This window comes from Alosa alosa, chromosome 1 (assembly GCF_017589495.1).
Source record: "Alosa alosa isolate M-15738 ecotype Scorff River chromosome 1, AALO_Geno_1.1, whole genome shotgun sequence".
Classification (NCBI taxonomy): Eukaryota; Metazoa; Chordata; class Actinopteri; order Clupeiformes; family Clupeidae; genus Alosa; species Alosa alosa.
This window is the reverse complement of record NC_063189.1, coordinates 40,272,130-40,288,662: the sequence shown is the minus strand read 5'-3', so window position 1 is coordinate 40,288,662 and position 16,533 is coordinate 40,272,130. Positions and strand designations below refer to the sequence as shown.

General features: G+C 41.5%; 1 protein-coding gene and 1 long non-coding RNA gene across 2 annotated transcripts; both read right to left on the bottom strand.

The window, feature by feature from the left end:
• Positions 1 to 1,938: 1,938 nt before the first annotated feature.
• LOC125293153 lies at positions 1,939 to 2,620 on the bottom strand. Its single transcript, XR_007193334.1, has 3 exons — positions 2,511 to 2,620; positions 2,266 to 2,284; positions 1,939 to 2,070 (listed from the first exon to the last, which is right to left on the bottom strand). It is a non-coding gene; the product is annotated as an uncharacterized LOC125293153 (long non-coding RNA).
• Positions 2,621 to 4,773: 2,153 nt separating this feature from the next.
• On the bottom strand, positions 4,774 to 14,979 carry fndc7a (fibronectin type III domain containing 7a). Its single transcript, XM_048256022.1, has 14 exons — positions 14,896 to 14,979; positions 14,555 to 14,573; positions 14,197 to 14,451; positions 13,838 to 14,098; positions 12,954 to 13,211; positions 12,062 to 12,316; positions 11,526 to 11,780; positions 10,860 to 11,117; positions 10,014 to 10,268; positions 8,307 to 8,561; positions 7,777 to 8,037; positions 7,448 to 7,477; positions 7,273 to 7,315; positions 4,774 to 5,679 (listed from the first exon to the last, which is right to left on the bottom strand). Exons 1-13 carry the CDS (start codon positions 14,953 to 14,955, stop codon positions 7,284 to 7,286), a joined length of 2,454 nt encoding a protein of 817 aa, XP_048111979.1. The 5' UTR covers positions 14,956 to 14,979; the 3' UTR covers positions 4,774 to 5,679; positions 7,273 to 7,283.
• Between the last annotated feature and the right edge of the window lie 1,554 nt (positions 14,980 to 16,533).

Here is a 16,533-nt window from a genome sequence, read left to right as displayed (position 1 = left end):
GGTTTTCAGGAGGATATCATACAGAGTAAAAACAAACTATATTGGTTGCTAGGTAGATGAGGTTTAATATAGTTGGAATGACTGAACAGTTAAATAGGTGGATAGTTTAAATGGTTGAATTATTTAGGTAGATAGTTGACGATAACTGACAGTTGAAATGGCTCTAATGTTTGCTAGCAGTTATGCTAACTATGTTAACAAAGATAATAATGCTAACCAAGTTACTTAACTTAGTTAATTTAGCTAATGTTTTCTAGCAGTTTTTTAAAAAATTGAATAATGCTAATGCTATTAACTATGCTAACAATGCTAACTATTAGCTAACTGAGCTAATAATTCATAGCAGTTATGCTAAAATGCTAAGAATGCTAACATTTTAACCATGTGACTTAGCTAACTTAGCTATTCATTTTTAGCATGCTAACAATGTTAACTATGTTAACATGCTAACCATGTTACTTGGCTAACTTAGCTAATATTTTCTAGTAGTTTTGTCAAAAATTATAACAATGCTAATTAACATGCTAACAATGCTAACTATGCTAGCCATGTGACTTAGCTAACCTAGCTAATCATTTTTAGTAGTTATGCTAACTATGCTAACTAGCATGTTAACAATGCTAACATGCTAACTATGCTAACCATGTGACTTAGCTAACCTAGCTAATCATTTTTAGTTGTTATGCTAACTATGCTAACTATCATGCTAACAATGCTAACATGCTAACTATGCTATGCCATGTGACTTAGCTAACCTAGCTAATCATTTTTAGCAGTTTTGCCAAAAATGTTAGCAATGTTAACATGCTAACTATGCTAACCATGCTAACTAGCTACAGTGGGTAGGAGTCATAGTTGATCACAAGTGTTGACATAGTTGATGACAAGTTAAAAGTTGTTGATAGACAGCTAGTTTAATAGATAGTTTAATCATAGTTTAAAAGTAGACTGTTTAAAAGTTGAATGTATATTGTTTAAAAGTTTAAAAGTTGAATGTAGATAGTTTAAAAGTTGTTGATAGACAGCTAGTTTAATAGATAGATAGTTTAATGATAGTTTAAAAGTAGACCGTTTAAAAGTTGAATGTAAAAAGTTTAGTAGTTTAATGGGTTACATTGTTTAACAATGGATTATTGTAGTGAGGACTTTTATTTTGAAACAGTTTTGGGCAGAGGAAACAGTTGAATAGGATGTGTAGTCTTAATTGACCCAGATTGTATGCTTAAAGCCTGAGACTGCAGGTGGCCTGAACACCTGGCATAGGATTCTAATTGCTTAATGGTCGTATTATGATGTCACAATCGGCAATGTTAAGTCTATGGGGATTTTTAAAAAGTTTTTCTTCAATAGTTTAAAAAGTATAAAAGTTTCAAAGTTGAAAAGACATAGCAATCTGGTTCGTTTAAAGACCTACGTTACAAGTTTGAACGAAGTTTCTAAGTTAAACTGTTCAAGAGAATTTACGTACGGAAAGAGTGGTAAGCGGAATAATAATAATAAGAAGTTGCCTAGGAAGAACAGTACAGTGCATTTTCATGCACTGTAATAAGAAGTTGTTGCCTAGGAAAAACAGTGTAATAAGAAGTTGCCTAGGAAGAACAGTACAGTGCATTGTAATAATAATAAGAAGAAGAAGAAGAAGAAGAGGCCTAGGAAGAACAGTACAGTGCATTTTTGCACTGTAATCAGAAGAAGAAAAAGCCTTGGAATAACAGTAGGCCTACAGTGCATTTTCATGCACTGTAAAAAGCCTTGGAAGAACAGTACAGTGCATTTTCATGCACTGTAATTAGCCTACATTAATCTTACCTGTATATGCGTGTTTACTGCTTGTGCAGACAACATAGTAAAACTGGAAAACTTTTAAAGTGACTTGGTAGAATCTCCCTGGCCTTAATCCTTGAACCAGTTTTTGAGTGCTGCTTGGAGTTAACGTCACCACAACTGGAGCAAATCTTGTGTCATTTACAATACTTAAATCTAGAAAGTAGTTTGTGGCTCCCGTATAATTTGTCCACTTCACTGTTAAGGCTGATGCAGAAGGAGACGTTACGGAAGTGATAGGACACTCTAAAGAGGGGAAAAAATGATATATTCATGAAACGTTGACCAATTAGGCCTATGTTGCCTAATTATTAATTTACTTGCAATTGGCCTATTTTATCAATGCATTTTATGTGAATACAAAAGCATCAGGAATTATCTCAAACTAAAAAATGAAAAACCCATTACCCAAATGAAGTTTAAACTGAAGTTAATTCTTACCTGCAAGTACATTCTGTACCTGGATATAAAGGGAAAAAATACCAATAACATAACTCACATTGAGTAAAAGCACATGTATGTTATTAATTAGTAATTCAATTTAGCAATCTGTAATTGCTGAAGAAAGTAATCATTCATTTAAAATATAAAGGTTAAGGTCTACTGCAACTAGGCAACCAGAGATAATTGACAAACATATCAAATATAATTCCATATTTAAAAATGAATCATTGATGTGAAATTACTTGAGTCACAGATGCCAGTATTACTGAAATAAATAATCCTTCCAACAAATCCATTTTGGGTTATGCCTGTTGGCTTTCCAGTGTATTGCCGTTGTTTACATCCAAAGGTAAGGTCCCAACAGGAAAGTAATTCTGGAACCTTTTTAACAGCAACACAGGTAATCTAGTGATGGTCTGGCCAATCAGAGTGCTGCAGAGAAGAATGAGGACAGGTGGAATCCCAGTGCCTGTGGCTGTGAGATAGAATGAACATATGAAGGAAAAGGAGGAGGGTTGGTGACCGTGGTGGTGGTGGTGGTGGTGTGTGGTGTGTGTGTGTGTGTGGCTGGGTGGGGGAGGTCTGGTGGATGCTCAGACCAAGGGCTTAGCAGTTAGGACACCTCTGGCAACAGCTCTTCTGGGAAGAGAACAACAGTGATGTGAGGAGGAGGCATAGGCTGGAAGGATAAGGTCTAGTCCTTACCACAGGATGGGTTTGCAGGATGCAATTCTTAGCTCAGAGGGTTACATTTCAGAATGATTTCCTGACATGACATGGAAAAATCCATAGCCAAGCCAAACACTGTATAATATAAGGGACAGATTTATAATTGGATACATCATATTGAGGAAATTAATATACAAGCAAGCGCCAGAAACTGGACAGAGACTGATACTGAAATATGAGATGGTAAAACAGCACCAGAAGTTTCCAGAAGCAATATGAAAGTCCTGGAACAGGAAGGTATCTGAAGAATATCTCTAGGCATGTATTCACTGACCAGAATACTTCCCATAAAGTGCTTATGCTGCCACATCCTGAAAAGGCACCAAGACACTAACTTTCTGTCTCCCTGACCCTCTTGAGATACATGAAGTGCTATATTGGTTCAATTCAAACAGCATAATGATGAGTTATATAATAGCTTATACAGAGTTTTTAGCATGTTGTAATATTAGAGTTGATAACATGGTCACGCTTTCCCACTCATTATCTAAGTATTTCCGTCTCCCTGTCTCCCTCCCCTCTGTCTCCAAAGGAGGTTTATTACGGTAATGTACTAATAAATGCACTCTCCAGCGTTAAAATAGTCAAATACAAAGAAATGATTTAATGTCATTATATAATGATGCATAACCCACAGCAAAAAAAGAGAATGTTTAGAATGTTTTCAACCGTTCAAGACAATAACAGATTACAATATTGTCTGCGGCTTGCAGACGTCTAGGAGATGCAGGAAAATGAATATTCCACCACAATTGAGGACCTGACACTCAAGGTAATCCAAGCACTCTCACACCCAGTAACTTAAAATGGGACTGAGAGTTTATGAAGACTGGTGTCATCTATATGTTTTTTGTGACTGCTTTTTGCATCCTTTCTACTTTTTTCAAGACACCAAACATCCTTCCTCTTCCTTGTAAGAAGTGACTCATCCTCTTTTAACAATTGCCTTGGCCCATCTCTCCCGCACTGTATCAGAGATCCATTCACTATATACAATTGGCTTGGGGCAATTTGGGTATTTCTATTTTACTGTTATTGATTAATTAATTATTTTCATCTTTGAAAATGTTTGTCATTTGTAGACACTTTAAAAATAATTTTACTGTGAATACATGGGGGGGGGATTAATCAATGTGTGTTACAACAAGATTTATTTGGTTTACTTGATCCACATATCTATTTTTATCCACCTTGCAACTTCCATTGTCTCACTTATTCTCAGTTATGTAAGCAAACGTTAGATGAAGGTGATGAGATGAGCAGTAATTTGAAAAGAATGTGAGAAGACATCATCATATACAATACGTCCTAACCACACCCTGCCATTTTGCTCACTCTGTCTCTTTGCCCCCCCCCTCCTCACACACACACCCCTACACACTCACACACTTCTCTAACTTTGCTTTCCCCTCCCTTCGTCTGTTGGTGTTTGTCTTAAAGCTATAAATATGATACATTGTCAACTCTGAAAGACAAGTGTCAGATAGCAGATCCAGAGGAGCCATTACCACCCCAGAAGTTTCAGGCTACAGATTCCTCATTCCTCACCCACTATGTTGTACAGAAACCTGTTTATCTGCTGTCCTTGTGAAAAGTCCCCTTATAGCTGTACATATTTATGCAAAAGTTGCTAAGTAATGTAAGATTGTGTTTTATTGAAATCAGACAATGGACCAGGGTCCCAGCAGTCAACATACACATAAAGCAATTCAATCTGTTTTTATCATGTGTGTCTGGAGGCACGTGACACTGAAGTAGCAGTGGCTGGTGTGCAGGGTGGTTTAATTTCACTAACCTACTTTCAGGACCTCAGTAAACATCCAAGACACCTCATAAATCATCCTGAGGAGGTTTCACTTAAATAAATCTTTTGTTGTGCATTTATAATGGATTTATTCTAAAAAAACAATTCTTCTACAGATGTAGGACAGAGTTTATGTTTCAAAGTTACATAGGACTTAAATTTAAAGTTAGTCAGACATAAAAGCAAAGTAGCCTATATGCAAGACTATAGGTTCATCCAGGCAAGAGCAGCAGAACAGAGACAAAGACACTATTAACCAGTTAGATGGAACAAGCTCCAATTTATAAGCGAGATCTACAGTTACAATAATGGGCAAAAAAAAAACCAACAGGAAATAAATGAAACTTTCAGGCCAGGGTTAGGGTTTGGTTGACAAGTACTCAATTAACAGACACATTAAAAGCAACACAATGTAGCTCTTTTACTTTAAAATAATGGCTTCAAAGTCATTTTGATAATACACAGACTTATAATAGCCTGAATGGCAGCTTTCAATACCAATGCGCACCCAGAATTCCTGGTATTGCATGTGTAGCTTCCTGGTTCCAACTGGAAGCATGACCCTTTTGTTCAATTCCCGATGTATTGAGCACTCTCTTAGCGCTACATGTACTGTATACCAATGTTGAAATTGATGAATAGAGGAGTTCCTATATTGTATTATTTCAAAATAAGTCTTTACCGAAACTGAAATGTAGATTCCAATCGATATTTACAGCACAAGGGTATCAACTAGTATTGCCAATCCTTAGCCAACATTTCATTTGAGAGAGCACAAGTGCTAGAGAGACTCCAAAGGACTAACTAAGAACAGGAAAGATATCATTCAATTCCATCATCATGAATGGACTGGTTCCTCATCCATAGGTCCAGGGTTTCTAAAACAAAATCAAAACAAGTGTTACTAACTCACAAACAGAAACTTTATAATTGAATCAAAATACAGAGGATGTCTATTATGAAAAGGCTGCTAGCCTGTAGAAGTTTCGCCATTCACACGTTTTCAAATGAATTCACACAAATAGTTTTTCTAGTCTGGCAAAGAGCAATGTAATGGCCCAACTCGAGGGGCGGCAACAAGTATGCATTTAAAAATCTCACTGCACGCAATTGGATAACACAGACCATGTTTACTTTGGACTTTCACGCAATGGGATAACACTACGACCAATGTGTACTGTCCCCCAATGTTGCAGCGCTGTCTTCATCATCAATTCCTTTGTGCTCTTGCGAGAACTCTGGATTTCCAGGGATGTTTTTCCACATCTGCTTCAAAATCTTGAACAAAAGCTGATTTATTCTGTCTGGTAAAAGAACTCATTTTGAAAGTGAGAGTCACGTCTACTGCACATTATATCTTCCTGTCAAACAACAATATCCCAGGAGCTCACAGGTTGCAGTGGATGACTCCCAGGGGACGCATTTAATCTCAGGTCAGGTTCCTCATTCATTATCATGCAGAAACCAGGTGCCATTTTACTGTTGCCGAGAATGCAAGCTTAGCCATTATTTGCGTAATGACTGGTAATTGTAAAGGTCGGTGTTGCCCTTTACTCATCTCCTTATCCCACCTTCCAGAACCTTCTGGAGGCTTTTTTCCCTTGTGAAACCTATGTTTTAAAGCACTGTTCACTAATATGACAGGCTGATGATCTCATGAGAGATGTGTTCCCATTGTCGTAAAAACAATAAAAAAAAAGATGCTATCATATCATACAAACGCATATGTAATATGTGCTGAAGTTGTGGGATTGGTGAGGGATTGGTATGTAAGGCATTCTTTCATCTATATTGACCAGTCATCGTTGTAGGACCTACTATTTCCCAACCTCAGCACATGCTCAGCACACAGCAAAATTTCTTCAGCTCATAGACCTGCCACTCACATGTGTGTGTCACACCTGTTAAAAAAAACTGTGTCATGCTGTCATTGTCCTTTAGTCACATTCAGAAGCTATGTATGCATGACCTACAGTATAGACTCCATGAGCTTTATTCCCATGTGCACCCCGCATCCCAACCTGCTCATCCACCTGCGTATTCATTAAGACGCTCTGTAAGAGGATGCCGTTTTATTGTTGCTGATGCTATACAGAAAGACGTAATTTCTCATTCGTATGTGATGATATATGATACTGTTCTGTTCACAAAAGAGGCCAGTAATGGTCTCCGTAGTGATTTACTTAAGGACGACCATGGAGACACCTCAAGTTTATGTCTATGTCTGAGGTCGCCGTTTTGTCTCTGTCTTAACTTTCTCTCTTAGCATTCTCCAAAAGTATACATGAAAGGTGCTGTCAGTCACCTAGAGTGTTTAAGGTAAATGCAGTTAAACATTCACCAAACCTAAGATCCATTTTTTTTACACATATTGAAAAAATATTAAATGTTTCTAAACTTACCCCTAATCATCTAATTGCTATTTTTATCTAAAGCATTTTACAGTACAGGTAGAGCTATAGGGTACTCACTTCGGCTTTGGTTAGTCAACACTCCTCTTTCCACGATAGATCACTGCAAAAAAAGAGAAATGTACACAACAGTGATACAGTACAAAAGGAGCAACTCCACAATACTTGTATTGTAATTTTATATGATTAGTTTCTTTAGGCTCAAGTCCAGACGTTTATCTTGGTCAATACCTACCCATTCCCAGAGTATTTCCAGAGCATGACACTGAAAAGAAAAAGATCATAAAGCATAAAAAATATGTAGTGACACAACATATGGATGCTGTATTTCTTTGTACTGTAAATATATGTGTACATTTGTAAAGTAAAAGATTTCATGTCAGTTTCCGTTTTTGATAGCCAAATGAATCCCTCTTGATTCAAACATTCTAACCGTCAAACTGCAAGAAAATTAGACAGTTCTCCTCTGCTCCTTCTACCTGCCACACCTGTATTCAACATTTAGAATCTGCAATGTTCTGCCAACTCCACCAAGTGAAACCCCAACCCCATGACCTCCCCCACCTGAGTACATCCTCCTGGGACAGAAGGTGATTTTGGTGCCGTCCTGAGCCAGGGGTGCCACCACCACCGTGTACACCTCCCCGCAGACGATCTCGGACACGTCGCAGTAGTTGGAGCCCATAGGTGGGGTGCAGGTGTAGTTGGAGCTGGTGCCGTACAGGTCAGCCAGGTGGTTGTGCAGGCTGTCAGACGAACGCCAGTACACCCGCAGCGTGTTGTTGGCCATGCGGTACAGCTTCACACTTGAGGGGCAACACGCACCTGGGACACAAACAAACAACATGTATCATCATACCATCATACATAGACTATAGTCTTAATGGACAATCATACATTCAGTTGCAACCACAGAGAAAATGATTAACTCCCTGGATCTGGTCTTGTTTTTAATTATCATTTTATAATGAATGAACAAATGAACGAACAAACAGACAAATAAACAAATGAACAAACAAATTAATGAATGGATGGATGAATGAACTGGTGTAGGTAGCTTTCGCTTTCCAACATGGCTTCCCTTGTGCCCTTACTGGAGGAGAAGCCGAGGTAGCTGCACTCTCTCTTGTGTCCGGTCTTGCTGATGGCCTCCAGGGTGACGGTGTAGTTGGTGCCGCAGGTGATGCATCCCATGGTGCAGTGCATGTCCATGGTGTGGCACTTGGCCTGTCCTTTGGGCGAGGTGAGAGAGGTGACGTAGGAGCGAGCCCCTGTCGCTGCTGACCACGACACCTGGGTCGTTGCCTGGGTTACCTGCTCCACGGTCAGGCTCTTAGGACAACAGGGCTCTGCAGATGGGGAGACACAGATACAGACAGGAAAACATAGATGAAGAGAGAAATGCATTCTGGTATAAACACTGGAACAGATAGATGAATAGGTAGATAGATGTAATATACTCAGATAATACTCAGGTAATCTGAGTGGCATGTGTATGGTATGTGTGTGTGTGTGTGTGTGTGTGTGTGTGTGTGTGTGTGTGTGTGTGTGTGTGCTCCAACATCCAATGAAAATGGTGTGCACTTGCAGTAAACATTTCCTTCTTTTGGTAACACTTTACCTGGATAGTTCACCCACAGACTACAGATGCTCAAATTATCAACAAATTTGTTGACACTGTTAACTAACATTTATGGTTCAGGTTAGGACTCAGATTTGGTTTACGCGATGCCCAGTTGTTGTTCAATTACAATTTTAGACACTGAACTTGAATCATAACAGATAATCTGTTAAGTCTCTGTGGGTGGGCTAACCAAGTAAATCGTTATCCTTTTTTAACTCTCCTACAGGAAAGTGAAATGGGCACCCTATGGTATGGCTAAAGGAAACCCAGTAACGCTTGATGTGGCACTCACAGAAGTTGTTTGGTTACTTGGCCTTCAACCTTGACTCAACACTGTTCACGACTCTGACACACGTTCTATACATCTGGCTAGTCACACGTCTGTGCCACATTCTCATTGTCCTTGGCGTAAATGATCTGTACATTAGTAATACATCAGAGGTGGAACCTCGACTCCTGCCTCAGTTTATCTATGCACTGTTGCTATTGTTGCTTATTCACTAGAGACAGGTTCAGTTTCTTGCTGTATGCCATGCAATGTGATCCTTTATCTACATTATTATTGCACTTTCCGTGAATTTAGAAAAGAGGCTACAGCTATTTAGGCCTGCAGAGATTATACAGTATTAATGTCAGAGAGGCAGCATTACAGTACATTTATTGTTATGCTGACATCAAGCTATACCTGTGGCTCCTGTGTGTTTGTTGTTTGCACATGTTTGTATGTGCTTGTTAGCCTAGAAATCTAGTCTAGCAACTCTCCCTTGGCTTGTGAGCTTGAAAAATGTAACTTCTATCAGGCCAATCAAATCGTGTATAGTCGTTAGGCGGGCTTAACATAATGATTGATGGCAGAGTTGCAACGGTTTGTCTTGAATTCCCTGCTACTTGAAAACAAATAAGATAATGTTGCTGTTGGCGAACAGTGTGACACGAGTTAAGCTTTAATTAAGTTGGCAAAAGTTTGAACTAGCCAACTAGCTCCGCTGGTGGGAAATGCATAATGGGACTCATAGCGCTGTCCTATTGCATGCAGAGAGAATTTGAAAGACAACCGATTATCCCGCCCCTCGGACTGAGCACTGCGAACGGTGAGTGCCCAGACCCTACATTTTAATGTGGGTCTGGCTCGTCAGGCCATGTGCTTGTGTATGTGTGTGTGTGTTTGTGACCCTACCTGTCTCTAGGGTGTGTGAGTAGCTGGGAAGACTGCGTCCGGCCGTGGTTCTGGCATAGGCGCTGAGCTCGTAGGTGGCACCACAGGGCAGGCCGGTGATCTCGCAGGCCGTGCCAGTCGAGTGGCAGCTGAGCGACTTGGTGTGGCCCACCGCGCTCACCGTGTAGTTGGCCTCGGTGTTGGCCGCGCTCCACTGGACCAGCACGCCCGACCCAGACGTCTGGGTGATGTTGAGGATCTCTGGAGCACAGGGGGCTGGGGGAAGACGGTTGGACATGAACTATTAATGTCATGGTGATACATGGAGAGGGGAACTTTGACGTGTAAATGTGTTTTTGAGAACCCACCTCATATGGAATGTCTGTGTGTATGTGTGTGTGTGTGAGTGGAAGTACACACTTTCTACAGCACGTTCTGTGTGGATGTGCGATGGATCTGTCTCTGTGTGTGCGTCGGTTTGTGCGGTTATGTTACCTGCCTAATACCCAATGGCATGTGTATGCGAGCCTAATACCCAATGAAAATGTTGTGCATTTGCTGCAAATGTGCTGTCAGAGGTTCTGACCGCAGTACAGCGAAATTATCAGGCAGTAGTTCTCCACATTAGAGCTGCAGTTCTGGTAGGTCGGTTTGTGTGGTTGTGTTACCTGCCTCCTATGGCATATGTATGCGAGCCTAACACCCAATGAAAATGTTGTGCATTTGCATCAAACATTTTCTTGTTTCAACTTCTTTGTACACACGTTCTGTCTGTCTGTGTGATTGTACTACCTGCCTTAAAGTTTTGTTTATAGTCATCTCTGCCTGTGTGTGTGTGCACAGTACAGGTGTGCGTGCAGGTGTTACCTGTCTCTTGCGTATGAGCTCTGCATGTGTTGTTGCAGCCTCTGATCTCGCTGCAGGGTCTGACCACCACACTGTACCGGCTGTTGCAGCTCAGGTCAGAGAGAGCGCACACTGGCGCTGTGTCGTTGCAGTGGATCACGTCTCTCTGGTCAGCCGCAATGGTCTCGTAAAGCTCCGCCCCGCGCACTGCCAACCATGTGATGTCCAGTGTCTCCGTGGAAACCAGTGACACAGTCACATCCTCTGGACAGCAAGGGACTAGACCACAGAAGGAGGGAGGAAGAGAAGGAGAGGAAAATGAGAGAAAGCATTTTAGAAAACAGTTCACAGAATAGTTAAGCGATTATGGCCTGGTCTGCTTTGAACCAACACAAAACAAGATTTGGAGGGTCTCTGGATCATCTTTGGTGCCTTTATTCTCTGCATTATCTGTCAAATTTGTTTTCGCAGGCAGTATTTCTCCTGTGTTGAAAAACTTGCTCAACATTTACACTAATGTTGACATTAGGATCTTGATTGATTCTGTCATGTCAGACTAAATTGGTGCCATGTGGATTGTTATTCCCTGGTACTGTACAGTATGTTGAAGGTGCATGTAGTATATGACTATAATAATGTACAATGTGTTGTGTTGGATTGAACAGTGCTGATTCCTGCAGTTCCTACTTGTGGTGTAGTTCAGCACGGGGCCGGGCAGGCTGGGGCCGGCCTGGTTATAGGCGAAGACGGTGGGGAAGAAGGTGAAGCCGCAGAGGCAGCGGAAATGGCACACGGTGTCCGTGGTGTTGCAGCGCTCCTCCGAGCCATCATCGCGCTTCACGTAGGCAATGTAGAAGTCGGCGAAGTCCACGTCGCCCCACATGACGGAGCACATGCCGGCCTCCGCCTCCTCCACCCACACAGACTCAGGTGGACATGGGACTGAAGAGGGAGACATGGGACAGGTGGAAATGCGACTCATTAGCATGTTGGTCATACAGCTGTGGAGGCGGATGGTTCACATACATCTTATGCACAGAATGTGTGTGTGTGTGTGTGTGTGTGTTTGTGTGTGTGTGTGTGTGTGTGTGTTTTGTGTGTGTGTGTGTGTGTGTGTGTGTGTGTGTCCAATAATGACACATTGTAAAGACATTCCTGAAACAACATATAACAGCACATGTTCACATAAACTACCTACAGCTGTGACATTGTGGGATACGTACAGGTGATGAACTCCTCAGGCTGGGATGGGGAGCTGGGCCCGGCCTGGTTATGGGCGGTCACCGTGACCGAGAGGTTCTGACCGCAGTACAGCGACGTTATCAGGCAGTAGTTCTCCACGTTAGAGCTGCAGTTCTGGTAGGTCGAGGTGCTGGCCAGGTAGACATCTGCTCCGCGCACCTCAGACCAGGACACGGCCATGCCCAGAGTCCGGCCCGGGGTCAGAGACACCGCCACCTCCAGTGGACTTGTGGGCCCTGAGGGGAATTGGATTTAGAAAGAAATAGATGTGGAACAGCGGGTGGTTTTCTTTGTTTGTCTGTTTTATGCTCCTTTAGGTGTCATGTTTCTCTTATCCAGCGTTATTTAGTAGATTATCAAAGCGCTAACCTCAGCTCATTCAGCCAGGCTCCATTCAGATCAGACTCTGTCAGAATCTGTTTGGTTCTGTTTCTAATCTGATCAAGTTTCCACTTAAAGTTGAAGATTATTTCACTCTAGTCTGTTCCAGTCACTAGGGATGCACCGATACATTGGCCAACATCGGTATCAGCCAATATTAGCCTTGTTGGCTGCCTTTATCTGGCATTTACCGATGGGTGGGGCTGATGTTTATCTGTTATGTTGAATCAATTTTGCCCCCAAAAATATTGGTATCGGCATCAATTATCGGGCAAATTGTTATTTTATATATGGGCATCGATATGGTCCCAGAATTTCACAATCGGTGCATCCCTACCAATCACTGTGTAATTACACTGTGGTGAGTTTGGTGCCCATTCAGATTTCTGATCTGATCAAGGTTTCTGCTTCATGCACACATCACTGCATGCGAAATGTAAATGCTGAGTAACTGAGGGGGCTGTGGTGAGTGTTCGGTGTCCACAGTCTTACTTGTGATCTGGCAGATTGTGCGGTCTTCTCCCATGTTCCCATCTGAATCCCAGGCAGTGCCCTTGATGCAGTAGGTGGTGCCAGGCTCCAGGTCGGTGAAGGTGTGGGCGGTGTCTGTGGTGTTAAGTTTGACCCTTGTTTCCGAGCCCTCCATGATGATGCATAGGCTGTAGAGTACAGCGTGCTCCACCGGCTCCCAGCTCACGTGGATGGTGTCGTTGCTGGGAGAGGTGGTGTTCAAGGCAGGACTTTCAACCACTAAGGGGAACCAGACAACAGTTCAGTGGGCTTCAACTGTGCAAGTCTACTACTGGGCCTTTCACTTAAATATGATCCCTGAGAGAATCACACCAACTGAATGTACACTGGATTGGTTGGATTTAATGGGGGGAATACTTGTATGTATATATGTAATATTGATATCATAAAATGAATGATATCAATGTTTGGTTATATATTAAGTAACAATGAAGAGTCATTGGGTGTGAAATGAAATCAATGATCTCAGTCTTGGATTTCATCAAGTCGTCCCTGGGGAAAGGAGACAACCTAGTTCTCAGGGTTTATCTTTCCTTCTTGTATGATGTCCAGAGCACATGCGTGGATACAGTTACTACTGATGGCCTACAAGGCGTTATGCTTCCATGTTACAATGGACATGGAGCATAATACACTTCTTTCATGAGGTCTAAAGTTGCGTACTCTTTATCCTCAAAACAAAGCAGAAGGATTTCCTTTATGTATTATGATTTCAAGTAAAGCAAGGGTAGGTGGAAGACCCAATAAGTTGAACCATAAGTTAAAAGAACTAAAGAAAAAGTAGAGTTGGGATAGGAACATTTCGGAGGATGGAGATAAACATCCTAAATGTAATTCTGATATACCTGTTCTGGTCAAAACTGGCAGAGATGGTTGGCTTCTCCCTCCAGTGTTTACAGACATGACGTTTAGGGAGTAGACGGTGTAGGGCTGCAGGTTGATCACAGTGCGGTTGGACTTGTTGACTTCAGTTTCAGAGAAGAACTCCCCGTCCAAGGTCTGAGCCCGTAGGATGTAAGAGCTGGCGCCTGAGACCTCCCCGAACTCTACCGTAATGCTGTCGCTCTGTTTAGAGTAGGCCTGGTGGATAGTTGGCACCTCGGGTGCTGCCAGGTACACAAGCACACAATATTTGAGTGCGAAAATAAACAATTTCAAGTTCCAGGGTCAATATGAACGGCCATGTTATTTAAATACAACTCACCTGTGATCTCCTCTGTCACTGCGCTGCTTAGAACGTTGACAGAGTCCATGGCGTCCACGCGCATAGTGTACACGGTGTTCGGCATAAGTGAATTTACTGAGCCCATCACGGTATTGCCACTGAACTGTTTGAAAACTGGCGTGTCGGGATAATTTTTGGGTGTAGCGGTGACTTTGTAAGAGCTGGCCCCAGAATGCCCAGTCCAACGAACAGTCATACTTTTTGAGGTGACTGTGAACACTGAGACAGTTATATCTGGAAGAAGAGCGCACTCTGATTAAATTCTGCTATGGAGAGAGGTCATCTGTGTTAACATATTTCAGCCTTAATGATGTTTGAAAAAAAATGTTTAACCTACCATTTTGTGCTGCACATATCTAGACATAAAACAGAAAAAAAATGCTGTTTGTAATCATTCTATTGGCAACTTTTACGTTTCTTATTCTGATTAGACTGATTATGCATGATCTTTTTGTAGCTTACTGTGCTACAACATTTATTTCCTAAAATGTTATTTCTAGTTAGGCTACAGTGAGTAGAAAATGTAAGGAGGCTACAGTTCATGCAAATGAGAGCCTATAAGAGAAAAGCGTTCACTATCCATGTAGTTCAGTTTTACGCAGAAGTAGGGGAATGCCTTTCAATAAACATTTTTCTTAAAAGCAATCCTGAAACAGTAGTATCAAATCACATTCTTACCTTGCACAATCCGATACTTAGCAACATGTATTTCAGCAGTCTTAAATATTTCGGACCCATGGCTTAAATTTCTTGACGACTCGCTGCCTTGAGCAATGAAATTTGCTACTACTGATATTTCTTTCGTCTTCGGTTTGGTGACTTTGGTTTAGCCCTTTTCGTTGTCTTTTCCTTTTTTTTTTTTACCCAACAGGTATTTTATTGTTCAACGAATACCGAATTCCCATATGTGACCCCTCCCTCCGGCGATGATGGAGCGGACCTATCCCCACCCGAGGTGGTTAGCACCTTGTCTGCAGGTGCATAGGCGCCCATAGTGTGTGAGAAAGAAGAACTCGGTCACAAAGCGCTTTGTCTGCAGAACTTCAAAAGCAAACCTAAATTCACTGATAGGTGCAAATATCCCTCATAAATCATTATTGACCATGTTTCCCTATGACTAATATTTTATCCATGTCTTCTGTACCACACACCTAATACTGTTCACTGTCCTGCTGTGTAATACGTTTAGTGTTTTTTTTAATTACCCACCTATAATTGTATCTTGAGAAGTCAAAATTGAGACATTCTTCTTCATTGTTTTTCTTGAAAAAGTAAGACCACCATGAGGTTCTTTTTCTGCGTTTTCCTATTCATTTAGCTTAAATGCTGCTTGAGCTTCATTTGCACAGGTGGAGAGAGATGTGTGTGTTTATGTACATGTCTCTCTGTCAGCTGATGTAATTTGGTAAATAAGACAGTTAGGACCAGTTTCCTGTATATGAATGAAGCCCAGCCCTAGACTAAACACAAACTTAAAAGAACGTCTCCATCCAAAAAGGTTTTAGTCTACTAAGCTTAATCAATGTCTGGGAAACTGGCCGTAAAGGTGTAAGTCTGGCACTGTTTAAGCGAGTGCCACAGTTGAGATTCGTATGGGACATTTGGGGATTTGGATGGGCGCACTGTGAGGGTGCTGTGAGAGGCCTTTGTCTGGGAGTGCAGGTTGCAAAAGGCACAGTGTCTCAGGGGGGATATCGGGCTTATATCCATGATCTGTAGCAATAGGATTCAGCTGTATGTGATTATTGTCTGTTCATTAGGCCCAAAGTGAACACATGTAAGCAAAGATAAGCCACAACTTTGATCAGATGCAGGTTTGCCTCATTAGTTACATCATTGAAATATTAATTTAATATTTAGCAATAGCCTACAATGTAAGTGGGCAAATATTGCAGATTCTAGTCAACAAATGTTTACATTGCATTATGAAACTTATCTTGATAAGTACATATTTTGATATCAGTTTGAACATAGATCACTAAGGTCAATAAGGGCTTGGGGTTGACTGTACCTTGACTCCATATCCATATCAGATGGAATTTCTAGATGACCTACACCCAGTGAATGACTCTTGTAGGTGTGGAGAGAGGAGTGGTGCCAGATGATGAGTGACGGCCAGAGAAGATATAAGGCCCCTGATGTCTGACAGACACAGCTCAGATATGGGTCAGAGAGATCCCATGTTAGTTTGTCTCCTTCTTGGCGTATACATGGCTTAGGCCACACATACAGCCAAGAGCCAACACCTGAAATGTTGTGTAACAGGGGGCTGTGACCGATGGTGAGGTGGTATAGGCCATATAAGGTTATATATCT